The 16,846-nt window shown below is 38.5% G+C and overlaps 3 protein-coding genes across 6 annotated transcripts in view; all 3 read right to left on the reverse strand.

Moving 5' to 3' along the window:
• LOC129755977 (uncharacterized) overlaps positions 1-16,846 on the reverse strand; it is a 102,535-nt gene that overhangs the window by 50,289 nt on the left and 35,400 nt on the right. The gene's annotated exons all lie outside the window — the stretch shown is intronic.
• LOC129752797 (uncharacterized) lies at positions 7,456-13,599 on the reverse strand. The gene is made up of 2 exons (XM_055748574.1): positions 11,534-13,599; positions 7,456-7,675 (listed from the first exon to the last, which is right to left on the reverse strand). The coding sequence occupies exons 1-2, from the start codon at positions 13,597-13,599 to the stop codon at positions 7,456-7,458; spliced, it is 2,286 nt and encodes a 761-aa protein (XP_055604549.1).
• On the reverse strand, positions 13,806-16,247 carry LOC129752798 (uncharacterized). Its single transcript, XM_055748575.1, has one exon. It carries the CDS (start codon positions 16,245-16,247, stop codon positions 13,806-13,808), a length of 2,442 nt encoding a protein of 813 aa, XP_055604550.1.

The raw sequence follows: 16,846 nt of genomic DNA on the forward strand, positions 1-16,846 counted from the left end.
ACACTAAAAACCCGATGTCTTTCTACCCATGCTATTTCATGTAAATTTCCGTAACTGCATAAGTAGGAGGGAATCGGCTTTTTACATGTGATAATAAGGTTGATTTCATGTAAAACTACTTGAAATGTAAAATTCATGCCATACCTTTCTTAATGGAAAGGATATTTACATGCCCCTCATTATTTACAGTGAATTAACGTTTTCAGCATTGTTTCGCAATCTAATTGGATTCATGTATTCAAAACAATTTGTTACGGCAGCTGGAATTCTCTTTTCGTCGTAATGAATTGTGATGTCTTTCAATGACTCTTCATCCTTGCCCACATAATTATCGTTTGTGTTAACTATGACCGTGACCGATGGGGAAGTTTTTATTGATTGGCAGTAGACATTAACTTAATTTTTGGTTTGCAGAAGTGCAGAATGAAAACTTTTTTTCTTGCAATGATATATGTTAAGACATTTCGAAGAAATATAAAACAACCAAATATTACTGCATTTCAATTTATTGAAAATAAATTTCAAATGTTACAAATAATCAAATTTAACTCATTATTTTATGTTTATTTCCCTTTACTACTAGAAACTAGAGTTCTCAATCTGTTGTTATGCTATTCGATGCTGATGATGATTTTAACAGCCTCCCGAGTACATCAAGCCAATATGCCATGCCAACATCAACATCATTCGTAAAAAGCAATTGGACGTAGTTGCTTTTGCTGTGCAGGCCTCTGTTGCACCGGGTTGTTATTTTTCTGCAAATGTAGATCTGTAAAATTTATGATTTTTAGTGCCGTGAAAAGTGAGAGCTTTTAAAATGTGTAACCTTTAAAAGATATAAAATTCAGAACTTATTTACTCGAAACTTTACTGTTAAGCTCGTTTGATCTCAGGGGAAAATGGAAAATTTTATTTCGTCGATAGCTCAAAAAAGCCACACAGATTGGCTTTGTAAAACATGATGTAAGTTAACAGATGAATTTCGAACCGGTCTTAAAAATTCTCAAAATGATATAATTTCTATTCCCTCAATACGAGAAGCTTCCACAGTGAAAATCCTGGGAATCGAAATGAAAACATTTGTCAGAGGTTCTAAACATTAAAACTGGTTTAAGTTAGTCTTTGAATTGTTCCTCACCTGTTTCACCATGTTATTAAACTTGTTTCTGACGCTTTTTTTTTTGAGTTATTGACGAAATAAGATTTTTTATTTTCACCCGAGTTGTACAGCGACCATCAGTTGTAAATATGTGGAAGTTAGTGATATATATATATATATATATATATATATATGGATTCTGAATAAAGAATAAAAAATCTCAACTGATACTGACATTACAGTCCTCATAATATGAGAAATTCGGAGGATGAATAAGTCTAAGCAAAAATGCAAAGAAATCTTACTTTTTGAAGTTTGGTAATTTTTGTAAATGGAAAATGAAATTCAGGATGAATGCTTACTTACGATTAGAATGCTATCTATGTCCGAGTAAAAGTTCTTTCCCATTCAACGTTTTATATTTGTCCCTTAATCGGTGGACAGAACCGGGAGAAATCTCCAATTGGGGTGTAGTCTGAAAATAAAATTTAATTAATAGCTTATGATTTCAATTTCACTTAGCCAATATTGATATCAATAACACATCACAGCTTAGTTTTAATCCTTTAATACACACCAATTTTAGCATTTCATAGGTCACAAAAATTTCATAAAATTTAAAAACTAAATAAATTTGTTATACAAAAATCAAATTGAAATCGGGAACTTTAAAGATCACTGAAAATCAAAACTACCATAACTTGTAAAGTTTGATCCCTCAAACTTCGACAAAAGTAGGGTACACGCTCCCTATTTTATACTCAAAATTAAGTTTGACGTAAGTTCAAAATGGTTTCATTCCATGACTCAAAATTTACTTATATTTTTCTCTTGGCGTGAGCTATAAATAAAGTTCATAAACTCAAAATCAGCGAAAACATGGGAAATAACGATCGTTTTAAACTTCACCACACGAACTGTACATGTATTGCAAAACCAAAACCAACTAGACTTGGAGAATTCGATAGGTTCAAGCCATATTGAAGAACAAAATTGTTTTTTTTTTAATGAAAGAGCTATCCGTGTTTCCCTTTGTTGTTTCTCAATTTTAAATTCCATATGTTGAAGTGTCATCTTCATCATAACATTGAATGCCTCGTAACATGCCTTTGAAGGCACAGAAACAATTAGTTCTGTACATATAAAATCTCATTTTCATGTGTTTTCTCAACAATAAAACATCTAAAGAAGAATAATTTTGAGTTCAGCAGCCAAACTTAGTTTTGAGTAGTCTCGAAATTGACTTAATTCTGCCCTACGGGTTTTGAGTACGCCTGTACTTGGTTTTGAGTACGTCCCAATCGCCAAAGTCAAAGTTCAGGGACGCTACTTGACTATCATTTTGAGCTTTTCATTACGTTCCTAATTATAATTTTGAAATTGCGATTAAAGAGCGTGAACATTTGGAATCCAATAGTCCTTGTATGAAAAAAATCCTATGAATAAATGTGTCATTCCTAATTAGTTAAGCAGTCGTTAGGCAACATAGAAATTAAGATAAAAAAGGTATAAAGAACAATAAAGAAACACAAGATGGCATTACTAAATCCATAGGAGTGGAAAACCGGGAAAAAATGAAAAATGCTTAGATTTCAAATTGGTTTGATTAAATCACCGACACGTGAGCACTTATCTACTTTCATTTCTTTAGATTGATAATTATTGAAACTTTTTTTAAACCTTCAAGAAAGTTTTGCATTAAACTGGTCTACAAATTTGATCAAAATGAGCATGCATTATTTATAAAACAATAGCTTTGTTGATTTTATTTGGTTTTGGGACAATTTTTATCTTAAACAATTAAAACTTCTTTTTTTATATGCGTTCCACCAACATCTCTCACTTACCCTGAAAAAAAAAACAAAAAAGGTTATAAAAATCTTAAGCCCGTTTGAAAACTAAGATTATTGGTGTAAGGACCCAAATTTGAGGAAGAGGGTTTAATCGTGTTGAATTTTGACAGATCTGCAGAACTCACAAAAAGTAGGTCTGGCGCAGAATATAACACATTGCAGAAGGTATGCCATTTAATTGTTTTTGGATGTGTTAGTAATAATACTATGAATGGCTTATATGGTATTTTCCATATTTTCCAATCTTATTATGTTAAGATATGTACCACCATTTGTTTTAAAAATAGTTTCATTCTATGAAAACAATTTTCTGAATAAGTAAGTATACATAAACATAGTGGTATACGAGCTTGATCCATCTATAGAAAATAGGGCTCTTTTCCAATACATGCAGACTCTGTGAAATAGCCTACCTTTTATATACATTTCTAAGCACTCGTCACATTTATGTGTGCATGTATATTTTGATTTATTTCTAAATTTGATTTTTTATGTCGTACACTGCAGTACCGTATAGATCACAACAATTGATTAAGAAGCGAGAAAAAGCTGAGAAACTGAGTCTTCTAGGTAAAAAACTAGACAAAAAGATTATTTTTTATAGAAGCTTGTGCACGGAACAATTGTGAGAAGACATTATGTGATCATCAAGGAGCTTGCAGTTCTGTAGAATAAGCTTAATTTTGTGTAACTAGTCTAAATTTACAAGAAATGGTTCCGGAATGGTGAAATAACCTAATCACTGAATTTGTTCTGTTTGTGAACTGTGGGACAGGTTATTTTATTCTGTAGTTTTCAGATTATTACAGAAAAAACTATTGAGTTTGAAGTGCATGACTGACAGAGGTTGCATCACCACCGTGAGTCCCATTGGTTTGCGCTGGAAAGTTCATTGGCGTAGATTGGCGGTGCGTGCCATGGACAAACGATTGCAAGAAACTCTACGATTGACTTCCATCCGCAAGAACTTTCACGCATTCCTGACTTCCGGCATTCCTGACCAATTTGCAATTGACACAAGTCATTATAAGAAAACCAAAAATGGATTTTGTTCTTATCTCAAATTCCATTGAAATTGTAGAATATATATTAAATTAAAAAAAAAAAACTCTAGAATCGTTCTTAAAATGATACAAATTTTAGGTGGAATTCTGTCCAAAAACACTCACCTCCGGATTGTCGAGCTACAGTTTTTATGTAACCTTTTTTTTTATCTTATTCAGCATAAAAAGTTTGTGCTTATACGCAGGGTCTTAGGTGTTGTCGGCCATTCTGTCTAATTCAATTCGCCAATAGGTTGTCCAATACCCGAAATTCTAAAAGGCAAAAAAATTTAAAAAACGAATTTGACAAAAAAATATCCCATCGAAAATTTACCTGTTTCTTGAAATTGCGGTTAATAACTGTGTTGTTACTATGTTGTCATGACGCAGCGGCAAATGCGCGAAAAATTTCACTTAATTTAATCAAATTTCAGTCCAAATTCAAAGAGACAATCTATTTGCGACTGATCCGAAAACAGAAATGAAAAACATGGCCGTTACTTACTTACAGCCCATGCGATGACATGTAATTATATTCAGTTGTAATGACACGTAAAATTTCTTTTTGACAATCTTTGTGTACGTTGATGGACCGATCATTTACACGATTTTTAGCGGAATGATATTTTGAAGGGAAAAATGTAAATTCCCTTCACACTACACTGTTCCATTTTCTCAAATGTAGGTTTACAATACACAATGAAATAAAATGTGAACGGAGGTTTACATGAAATAAACTTTCTTATTACATGAAAACCCCCGATTCCTTTCTGCCCATGTTCTTACATGTAAGGTTACATGGATTTTCTAGCCTTTGAATATTTGTTTATGTTTTTTACATGTCTTCTCGAGCGATTTTTGTTTAGGAGTGAAAAATATCAAAATTACGTGTATCGTAACATTACATTTTTTTTTCTGTGTACGTTCTTGCTTGACCACATATTTATATTATGTATTATAGAGTTAATGAGTTTGATCTAGAACAATACACTGTGGATAACCGAGTTTTAATATAAAGTACAACTACTATACTGTCCCTGAACCCTACTAACTCCGTCCAAAGCTGATAAAAATATTATTTAGTGAATTATAGTACTAAATTATTTAAAAAATCAAAATGAAAATTAAAAAAAATATTTTTCATTTTAAAATTCCGGATAATCGAGTCTGAAATTCCGGATAATCGAACTCCGGATAATCGAGTCTCCGGAAAATCGAGTCTCCGGATAATCGACGAGTCCGACCTGTAGTGCAAAAAGTCTGGAAGATCCAGTAAAAATCTGGAAGGTTGACATCACTGCTGCCAATCTATAAGTCATGAATCGTGACAGTACACTCAGCCGAAAACGAAACGTTGAATTCGCTTGGATTTTCACGTAGGCGCTCATTACGTGAATTTCTACTGGATTTAGGTGAGGCACTTAGTAGTTAATACAAAATCACTTGACGCTTACGTGAAATACACATAGTTGTAAGCTGTCAAAACAAATACACATCTGATTTACGTGAAAATCCAGTAATCCGCTTGGTATAAACAAAGTTGGTGCATTCTATGTGATGTTTACGTACTTCTGAATAGCTTATTCACGTGAAATCTATGTGAAAAGTAATCAGTACTCAATATGGCGCGGACCCAAAAGTTCGTGCTATCGGAAAAAGAAATTTAATAGTGATAGAGAATCTGATTGAACGTAAGTAGTAAAAATTTGGCCGCGTGTTTTTTATTTACATATTTTGCTATTTTCAGATAACTTGGAATCGGAGCGTTAGGACGGCCAGGCAACCAGTTTAGAGGCAACCCAAATGCCATTTCCGCTACGATATTATGTGAAAAGTGAAGTGAGGATAGTTTAAATCCTGTATTAGAAATAAAAAAGTGCATCGTGTATTTCAAATAATAAAATGCATCGCAAAATCATCACATTTTTTTTTATTAAAATGTACGAAAAAACTCCCTACTTCCTATAACAATGAAATCTGAGTGAAACGCAGAAGCAGTTCGAATCCCTATCCACATTCGATTAACGTAGTTTTTACATGCAACTCTTACGTGAATTCTGTTTGCTGCGCGAGCTCTGTTTGCTTCTCGAAATTCACGTAGGTTTCACGTGATTTTCATGGTGGCAAAAATCCATGTACATTTTCTCGTAGCTTTCATGTGAAGAGTTTTTTCGGTGTAGAGTAGATGAAGATTGCTGGAGTAGAACGAATAAACGATTATTGCCGTGGAGCGCTTTGCGCGAGTATGGTCTTCCATCACGGGTATAGCCTTCGTTGCAGGTCCGGATGGGAATTATGGCCACTAGCCCCAGGTGGACTTTATGGTGAAGGGGTGCATAGTATCATGAGTCACCAATTGCACCCATGGACCCAGAGTAGAAAACTGGGGGGACGCGGTGGCTCGCCGTACCTAGGAATGCAATCCCTAAAAAGGATTTACCACCTGGGTGATCAACTAATAAAAAAGGCGGTAGATGTCTCTGAAGTTCTGCGTGTTCCTACGTATGAAACCAAGAGTCGAGTAGGCTTTGCTGATCGGTGCGAAGATGTATTCGTCGAATGTCAACTTGGTGTCCAAGATGATGCCCAATTCCTTCACAGAAGAAACTCTTGCTATAGTCTCCTCACCTATGGTGTATTCAATATATAAACTGGATTTCTTGCGTGTGAATGTTATTGAGTAACTTTAAAAAAAAAGACATATACCGTCTTAGCCGATTTAGGCTCACAGACTGAATAAATGACGCGGACAACTTAAGATTAACATTTAACACCCAGTACCGAGATGCGAATCGAACCTATGCCATCAGTGGACAAGCGATTACCGTCTTACCACGCTAACCAATCGACCACCGAGACGTTTCTTCGTCTTGTTCAACAGTAATAAAAATTTTCAAGTCGTCTGCGTAAAATAATTTGTTCGATTGGATTACGACTTCGAGACACAAATAGTACGAACAACAGAGGTCCAAGAATACTACCTTGAGGAAAACCTGACGTAATCTGAAATTTTTCTGATTGAGTTGCTCCAATTTTCACGTACGCATTGCAACCTGTTAAATAAGAAAGGATCCATTACGTTAACAATTGCCGAAATCCCATTTTTTTTAGTTTTTCGAACGCCAGTATGTGTGGAAGGCTTTACTGAAGTCGAAGTACATAGCATCTGTTTGGATTTGGTTTTGCTTGTTGTCGAACAACAATGAGATAAACGACATCAAATTTGACGTGGTTGACCTTTAGCGCATAAACCCGTGTTTACAAGACAAAATCAAGTTGTGGACTGAAGGGAAGACTGCATCGTGGATCAGCCGCTCGAAAACTTTGGGGATGCAACTAAGGATGGAGATTCCCCTATAGTTTTCGACGTTTTCAACGTTCCCGGATTTGTGAATTGGAGTTATGGAAGCTGCTTTCCACGCTAACGGAAAAATTCCCTCGGATAAAGATCGGTTAAAGATTATCCTCGCAGGATGGTACAGGCTCGTGGCACATTTTTTAACAAATGCAGTTCGGCTAGGACTTCGTCATCGGTGAACGTAACAGGAGGAAGGACCACGTTGTACTCAGGCAAGCCATTCAAGTACGATTCCTCCAAAGGTGGTAGATTATTACTGAACACTCTTCGAAAGAACGACGAGAACATATTTGCAATTTCCGGCGGGATTCCATCGCAAAACCTGTTGGCAGGTTTTGGACATTTGAAAATCTCAGATCTGCTTGGATCGCATACAAAAGCCAGGCAATCGCCCTTTCATGTTACGAAAATTGTTAACCTGACAGAGACCGATAAGTCCTATTGATTCAATCACAAGTGATTCTTGATCAGTGCTAACGTTCAATGGAATTATACAACCGATATCATCATCAATGACCCAATCAAGGCGTGAGAGATTATAATCGCCAACCAACACAATTTCGTCAGGATCGCTTATTTTCTGTGATAATTCGTTCAAACACGTTCAATTACTAGTTCCTGGTAAAAATTTCATAGTGGCTAGTACTGGTAACTATTAATAAGGCTGGAACAAATATCAATTTTTTCTTTTGTAATCTCCCCCTCCCCTTCGAAATTTCCAAAAAACCCGAAGGGGGGGAATAAATAAAGTTTGAAGTTATTTATGAAAATTTCGATAAATAATTCCAAAATCTGAAAGATTACAGAACCAAAAAACAAATTTAAGAAGATAGGAGTTATTCCACCCTTTTGTGTTCCTGATTTGATTGAATTATTTGAAAAAAATTAACTTGATTTATAAGTTTTGAACAACGATATAGTATGCAATTTTGTTGCATACAAGCTACCGTGCAATTTATTCCAATTTATTTGTTTTTCGCATTATTTTTCATTGTCCCCCCCTTCGCGATGTTTCAACTCCGAGTGACAAAAGAAGGATTTGAAATTTGTTCCAGCCTAATATGTAATGTTAACCTCCTACATTGATTCTATTAATAATCCCACCATTGCTCGCTACCTTTTGTTTCAACTATCCTGCCGATAAAGTTATACAGGTACACAGATTTCTCAATCGGTCCACGACAAACACAAAACACAAGGCCCACACTCGAGCCCATGCGCGCCGCCTGGTGACAAGAAGAAAGCCGCCTCGGACCGTTCGGAGAGCCGCCGCGTGCTGCATGCTGCATTGTGAGCAGTGACGCCACATTTCTATCGGTATTTTGAAACCCAAAAAAATCTTTAATCGGTATGTAAATCCTAAAAATCGGTATTTGAGGTGGATATTCAAAAATTCAACTTTCTAACGTATTTTTCTTTAAACAAAAGCTTGCAATAAACAGCAAGTCTAATAACTCTTATGAATGTTAACTTTTACTTTAAAACTAGCTGACTTAATGTGTTTTAGCATATATTATTGGTATTGGTGTTCTAGGTAACTAGCTTACACAAAATCTGTGTAATGACATGTACATATTTTTTTTTTAATTTTAAAACTATCTGCTTTTGCTGACGAAAGCAAAAATCACAAATGAAAATTCAGCAGAAAATCCGAAATAAGTGTTTTCCAGTACTCATAACTGAATGGAAATTTAATTTAAAAGTTACCGTTTCATAAGAAAAAAGGGGCATGGCGAGCACCTTCAGGTTACACGTTGGTAAGGCATATAAATTAAGTAAAAACTTGAAACTTTGATGTTTGGCTAAAGAAGGATGTAAATTTGATAAATTCGATAAGGCAATAATTGAACCAGGTCAACCTAAAGGAAATTTTAATTTAGCAAGCACTTACAAATCCAATGGCTGTTTGACGTTCGAGGTAAATATGGATCCAAGTTGATGGTCTTCGTTTTATTTATTTAGCTTATAATATTAGATATGAATACTAGCGATTAGAAAAAGAAATGATTGCAGAAAGTTGAGAGAGTTGTTGCTTCAATTTTTTATAGCCAATAAAAAAAAAATTTTATTTTATGAAAAATCATGCATTAGTCATATGAAAATACAAGAATTTTATGCGAAAATAAATGAAAGATGTGCTCTAAAAGAAGATGTTTCTCCGAAAAAGATTAAAAAAACACATAGTTTTACTATAACTGAAACCCATTTTGCATGGCGTGGTCTTGAATTCTGTGATCTCTGCAGTTTAGGTACTTATGATATAATCTATTTGGCTAACAAGATGCAGACGCAGTGTTCGGCACTAAAGCGCTAATCCGCAAATCGCTAATTAGTCCGCTAACTTTTGGTTTGACAAGTCATTAGTGCTTATGGTTACTTAGGTAATCAGGCATTTCGAATGGTCTCAATGTAAGAGTGCGTACTAGAGTCAAATGATAGGAGTATTCTGGGTCACCTCACAACACAGTAACGCAGATTAACCAAGATGGGTAAGCAACAGGTGTTTCGATCTGTCAACTTTCAGAATCAGCCATGTTGATTGCTTCGTTGCGTTTGTTTACCTTTAATTCATAGAACAGCTGAGACCTAAGCTTGCCTTTAAATTTTAGAACATCGAACAATGTCGAGCTTGTTTACATCCTTTAATTGATTTATTGTTTTAAAGTAGTTGAAATATTCAGATTCCAAAAATTAGTTCTTTTTTTTATTTCACAGATCAGTTTATATAAAATGAGAAAAAAAATCATCAGAGAAAAAATTTACATTATAAAGCAGTATGTACATTCAATTATTCGTTTTGTATTCGATTTAGGTTCGAATAGATATTGTATGAAGATTCACGTTTGGAAACGCTTCTGTCATGAGAATCATACAAGTTTGGAAAAGGTCAAACTGGTTGAAGATTTTACCAAAAAAAAAAAACTACACTATGTTTGCAAAGCATTGGAATAAAAAAAACTTTAGATTCAACTATAATCCACAATATTAACAGTTAATTTTTTATTTATTTATTTTTATTTACACTGTGCAGGCGGATTGAAGATTATACCGATGATATTACATACCGTGTGTCTGATTGCACTTCAAATCTCGACATACCCCATCTGGCGACCAGTTGAACAAGGATTATGATTATATTCAAACAGTGTATGTATTTCCTTGAAATGTTAGCATCTCACGAGACAAGAGCTTTAATGCGATCGTCAATTGAGATTGACCTTAAGGAACTTCTATTGGCAGTCGCAGAAGGTCAAAGCCTACAGCTTAGTCCATTGGCTTTGAGGTTGAGCCTTTGCAGAATACTTTAAAAGTTGTACAGATCAAAGTTACGCCACGCCAGCTACCGAACTTTGTCTTCTTTCTACGGGACCTTTACGCGGATAGCTTGAATGAAGTGGAAATGTTGCAGTGGAATGAATTTTGAGTTAAAATCTTAAAAATCGGTATGAAATCGGTATGTGTTGTCGATTGACAACTTCAGAATTTCCGGATTATAAATACGCCGAGTGTGATTAAGGTCTATATTTTAAATCCCTGCGATGATACAAAGTGTGTTAGGATTTATACTTTTTAGGTTATCTGACAACTCACGTTTAGTCATTCATCCGTGTTTTCGGAATCTTATTCTGAGCTATGCGGACAATGGATATTTCCGTTTAACGTTTAGATACGATGCCTAAATCAAGTTAGGTTCACTGAAAGCAATGTTCAGGAGTGAATTAGAGCCCTAGGTAGGGATTGATTATTACTTACACCATTAAAAGCACTACGTTCGCTACAGATCCTTGTCTAAGATACTGCCTAAAGATGCCCAATCAGGTTAGGTTTACTGTAAACAGCGCTAATGAGTGAAATGAAATCCCTAGACAATATGAATCATTACTTACAGCGTTAATAACACTTTTTAGTGAACACTTTCGCTTATATTAATGCCCTGAACTGATTTGCACACCGGAAGGTAGAATTAAATTTAATGAATTTTCTGTTATTCGAAATATAACTTCTTACGATACGATATCTGTTGCCAAAGCACGTTTTCAATCTTCCCGCTCGCCGCGAGTTGTCCAACCTTCTTGACGTTTCTCTTTTTCTTCTGTCAGGGCTCCGCTGACAGCGGGTTGAGAAGCAGCATAACGAGGGACCTCGTAACACTCCCCCCCAGTAAGACGATGTTTCTTACTTCGGACTCGGCTTACTACTATGAACTCCTACGTCCAACACGGCGATCTTGACTGCAGGTCTCTCGTAGATGGATTTACAAGTTTGAACCCAGGCTCTCCTCACTTGACCATCGCGACTGGTCGTCTTGATTACTCGTCCTTTAGGCCAGCAGTCTCTAGGCAGATCGGGATCGGCTATCACGACGATGTCATTCACTTCGATGGGTTTTACTGGTTCATACCACTTGGTTCGCCGGGTTATTTCGGGAAGATAGTCGCGTAGCCATCGCTTCCAAAATTGATTTGCAATTGCCTGAGATACCAGCCAGCCTCTCTTTAATGTTGTCGAATCATCGCTAATATCCGTCAACGGTTTAGACCCATCCGAACTGCCTAACAAAAAATGATTAGGTGTCAGAGCGTGACACGATTCATAGTCAACAGGCACATGAGTCAGCGGGCGTCTGTTCAATGTAGCTTCTATTTCGGCAAACGCATTTCGTAGCTCTTCGTCGTTCGGTTTTCTTGAGACTTGCAGCTCCGGTAGTATTCGCTTCACGGACCGGACGAGTCGTTCCCAGCTTCCGCCCATGTGTGGGGAAGCGGGAGTGTTGAAAATCCAATCCGTATCCGAACTGATGAATTCCTCCGCCATTGAGTCGTGATTAAGTTTTGATAAAGCTTCTTTAAGTTCTCTGTGAGCTCCAATAAAGTTCGTTCCTCGATCGCTGTAGAATATTGCCGGTGAACCTCTCCGAGCGATGAAACTTCTCACGACCATAATGCAGGAACTCGAAGTCAGACTATAGGCTACCTCTAGGTGAATTGCCCTAGTAGTTAGGCAGACAAATAACGCTCCCCATCTTTTCTCTGTTTTGCGCCCAACGACCACTTCTAGCGGGCCAAAGTAGTCGATTCCTGTGTGGGTAAATGGTCGGGTGTGAGCAGCCAATCGAGATGGCGGCAAGCTGGACATCTTTGGAGGACGAGGCTCTGCATAACGATTCTTACAGTGTTGGCAATTGGATCGTACTTCATTGCAAACACGTCGAAGGTTAGCAATGTAGAACTTTTGACGAATTTCGTTTACAATCGTTTCTCGGTTCTGGTGGTGATATTTGTCGTGATACGATGCCACAATCAGTTTGGTGAGCGCATGATTCGATGGTAAAATAATTGGGTTAACCGTTTCGGGGTCTAAATATTTACATGCACCTGTTCTGCCATCCATGCGAAGTAACTTTTTCTCATCCATGAAGGCTGATAGTTTATAAATAGGACTTCGCTTTGATACTACTGTTACGCCTGCCTCGAAACTACGATATTCTTCTTCATAAACCTCTACTTGCGCTTGACGATAGTGAAGCTCTTCAGCTAACTGTAGCTCTTCCCGTTTTAGTACACCACAATTTCCCGCTCGACGAAGCTTTCTCAAGTACCTAAGTACGTAGGCAGTGACACGAACCAATCGTTTCCATTTGCTGAAGTCCTCAGCGCGAAATACTGCCTCAGGCTTTTCACAGTGTATGTGCAGCGATACTTTAAGTTCTTCGTGTGTATTTAGTTTTTTCAAATTCACTATCGGCCAGGTGCTTTCGGACTGACGTAAGAATGAAGGGCCTACGAACCAACGTGATGTCGGGGAAAGATCTGATTGTCGCTGCCATCTTGTTCCGTCATCAGCCACATTCCACTTAGTGGGAACCCATCTCCAATCAGATTCGCAGGTTATTTCGAGTATTTCGCTGACTCTAGCTGCTACGAAAAGACTATACTTACAATGGTCTGATAAAATCCATGAGAGTGCGTTGCGTGAGTCAGTCCACAGGAATGTTCGTTGAATTTTGATTGTCAGACTGTTTTTGATTGACGCAGTTAGCCTTGCGCCAACAACCCCTGCTTGTAATTCCATTCGCGGGATCGACAGGTATTTGAGGGGGGCCACACGAGTTTTAGATCCAACCAGGGAACAGTAGATGGCATCGTTACTTTCATAGCGAAGGAACGTCACCGCGGCCATTCCGTCTTGGCTTGCATCTACGAACGTGTGCAGTTGGACTTTGACGTTCGGATCTGGTTCGTTCATTAAATGATAGCATCTAGGAATCCTCAGATTTTCCAGGGAGGGTAGAACACTTATAAATGCCGTCCGAATTCATCAGTTCGGATACGGATTGGATTTTCAACACTCCCGCTTCCCCACACATGGGCGGAAGCTGGGAACGACTCGTCCGGTCCGTGAAGCGAATACTACCGGAGCTGCAAGTCTCAAGAAAACCGAACGACGAAGAGCTACGAAATGCGTTTGCCGAAACGATGCTCCCTAAATTTGATTAGTGTTGTGACCAAGGAAGCCAGTTGATCAGGACCCGTTAGCAACACTGAATTGAGTGAGATGCCATTGTAAGAGGCAGCGGCGTCCCAAACCACTCGAATTTTTCCAGGTTTGTTCGGATTTGTTATCGGAAAGATTGGCAAGTACCAGACAGGATGCTGATCGGGCCAGGTGCTCTCAGAGGGGACTAATTTCTCAACGTAACCTTTAGCTATGTAGTCGGCGATTTTATCTGTCAGCATTCGCTTCAGTTCCGGATTCTGCTTCATTCGTTTTTCCAAATGTTCGTATCGGCGCCTAGCCATACTTTCGTTGTTAGGAAGACGAATGTGGTCATATCGCCATAAAAGCCCGGTCTCGTAACGCTCCTTGGTTAGCCGTGTTTTATTGTTGAGGATCTTCAGTGCTCGTTCATCTTCTTTTGATCGTATGTCATCTTTTAGTGTCGTGATACCTATGCTTTCCAATGCGAAGTAGTCGGTCAATGCCTGATTCAATTTATTATCCAGGTGTACCTCTTCTTCTATCCCACTCGAACATGTGTGAAAGTAACAGTGGACCATGCTCACAGCGAAACTATCTGTGCTCCCTCCATAGACGGACCAGCCGAGGCGAGTTTTAAAGGCCACTGGACCTCCCGTATTTCCTTCTCTACTTTTTTGCACTAAAGAGATTTTTACATGCTGGATTCCTATAAGAATTTGCGGTCTTGCATTTTGGTACGAGTCGACGGGCAGGTCACGAAGATGATTGTATTTACGTTTCATGTCGTCGAAGTCAAGGGTTTGATACGGTAGTTGAAGTTTGCGAACGGTACGTACGCCGTCTAATTGGTGTTTTTTACCACTTCGTCCAGATATTTGGAGATTTACCACCCGGGAGTCGGATTCGTGTCGTTCAGTTCCCCCCGTCCATTTCAAGTAAAGTGGGCGTTTTTCCCCGAAAATTCCCAATGTGTTAGCCACTTCTTCGTCTAAAAGCGTAAGGTGGGATCCATCGTCGAGAAACGCAAAGCAATCAAGCTCTTTTCCATTTCCGTAGAGCTTGACTGGAACGTATCTAAGCAGAGCAGAACCCGAATTAACCTGGTGTGTGTTACAGGAAGGATTTTCTGCGGTAACTTGCGGTTGTATGCCTTTATATTTGTGCAGTAGAGCGTGATGTTTGTATGTACAACCTTGTTGACCACAGAGGGGAGTAACGCAACGTCCTCTGTGCCGTTTTAAACATTTTCTACATATTCCTTTTTCTCGAACAGAATTCCATCTGTGTCCGTAGGTCATTCCCCGGAATTTACTACACTGTTCAAGGCTGACGCAACTTCCTTTGCATAACGGGCATCCAGTATTAACATGGTGCGTCAGCGTTGAGGTTGTCTCTTCGTGCGGGGATTCATAATCAGAATCTACAGATTCCACATGAGTGTGGAGCGAAGCCTTCGTTCGACGGGAGCCATAATCAGCGGGTCTGCTCTTCGAGATTGTTGGTTCCGTTACCACACATGCGTCCTCTGCATACGTATAAAGCCAATCACTGAATTTTGCGAGATTGACTTTCTTCCTAGAACGCTGATGTCGGGCCCATTTCATTTTAAGTTCCTCCGGAAGTTTACCAACAAGATTTTTAAGTAAGGAGGTGTCCCGTGAATATTCCTTCTTGCCACAGGCGTCTATCGTGGCGCTGAGATTTTGTACCGCTAGGGAAAAATCTATCAATTTATCGGTGTATTCCACTTTCAGATTAGGCATCGCTCGAATTTTTTCTTCTAGAACGCCTATGACAAATTGGGGTTGACCGAACCTCAGACGCAGCGCGTTTAGGACTTTTGGGACTGTAGACGGGTGTATCAAGAAACTTCGCACGGCGTTGAGAGCATCTCCTTTAAGACAGTTTCTTAGACGAATTAAATTCTCTTCGTCATTGAAGTGACACATGTTGGTAGTACTTTCGTATGTAGATACGAACATGGGCCAATCTTCGGGATTCCCCGTGAAAACTGGTAGGTCTCTTATCACTTGTCTGGCTGCAATGTGACTACGATCAAGGTTACTGGCATTTCGGTTACTTCTGGTAGTCCCCTCAGCTTTACCCGACTTTATCGGCCTGGAGGAGATGCGTTTCGGTGTTGACTGTTTATGAGGTCTAAAATTTTCTCTTTTTGATGGCTCGTCTTTCACAGAGTCGGCTTCCGACGAATCAGTGTCCGTCGACGTCTCCGATTCGGAACTCTGGTTACTACTGCAAGAAGATCCGTGTTTTCGACTGCCCTGGATTTTACTGGGGGATACCGATTCCTGTAGCCATTTGTTAACGTCGTTCATGTTTTGCTGGTCATCCTTAACTGAATTTGATTCCTCGAGCTCGGCTATCTCTTCCAATAGGCTGAAGCGCTTTTCCATTAATTTTCTTTTTTACTCTAGAATCTCTTGCTCCGCCTCCACCTTGCGTAACTGAATCTCAAGGAGAGACTTCGCTGATCCTCTGGATGAAACCGAGCCTACCTTCGATGCTCGAGGTGCTTCTGGCTGTTTACGGAACTGTAACTGCAATTCTTTTCTTTCAATAAGCTTGCTTGGGCCCGGGTTGTTCAAGGGCAAATCCTCTTTAGGTCCCTTGTGTGTACGATTCAGTTTTTTCTCACATTTTTTGCAGCTCCAAGGAACGTTTTCACCTTCCACTTCGTCGGTTACACCCACACATCCGTAATGGTGCCAGAGTGAGCAATGATCACATAATACCATACGGCTGTTGTCACATTGCTCACAAATTTGGCAATTGAATCCAACGGTTTCGTGAATGATCTCTCCAAGTTCTGTCGCAGCTAGCGTAGTTCTATCCAATCCCATGTCCGGTCAGCAAGCAGTAAGATTTTCGTAAACGGATTTAAAAGATGTTGTCGATTGACAACTTCAGAATTTCCGGATTATAAATACGCCGAGTGTGATTAAGGTCTATATTTTAAATCCCTGCGATGATACAAAGTGTGTTAGGATTTATA

This window comes from Uranotaenia lowii, chromosome 3 (genome assembly GCF_029784155.1).
Source record: "Uranotaenia lowii strain MFRU-FL chromosome 3, ASM2978415v1, whole genome shotgun sequence".
Taxonomy (NCBI): Eukaryota; Metazoa; Arthropoda; class Insecta; order Diptera; family Culicidae; genus Uranotaenia; species Uranotaenia lowii.

Coding starts and splice junctions, on each gene's coding strand:
- LOC129752797 (XM_055748574.1), bottom strand. CDS start 13,599: ATGAACGAACCAGATCCGAACGTCAAAGTCCAACTGCACACGTTCGTA. Junction 7,676..11,533: donor AGTAGTAAGCCGAGTCCGAA/GTAAGAAACATC, acceptor ACCTGCCAACAG/GTTTTGCGATGGAATCCCGC.
- LOC129752798 (XM_055748575.1), bottom strand. CDS start 16,247: ATGGAAAAGCGCTTCAGCCTATTGGAAGAGATAGCCGAGCTCGAGGAA.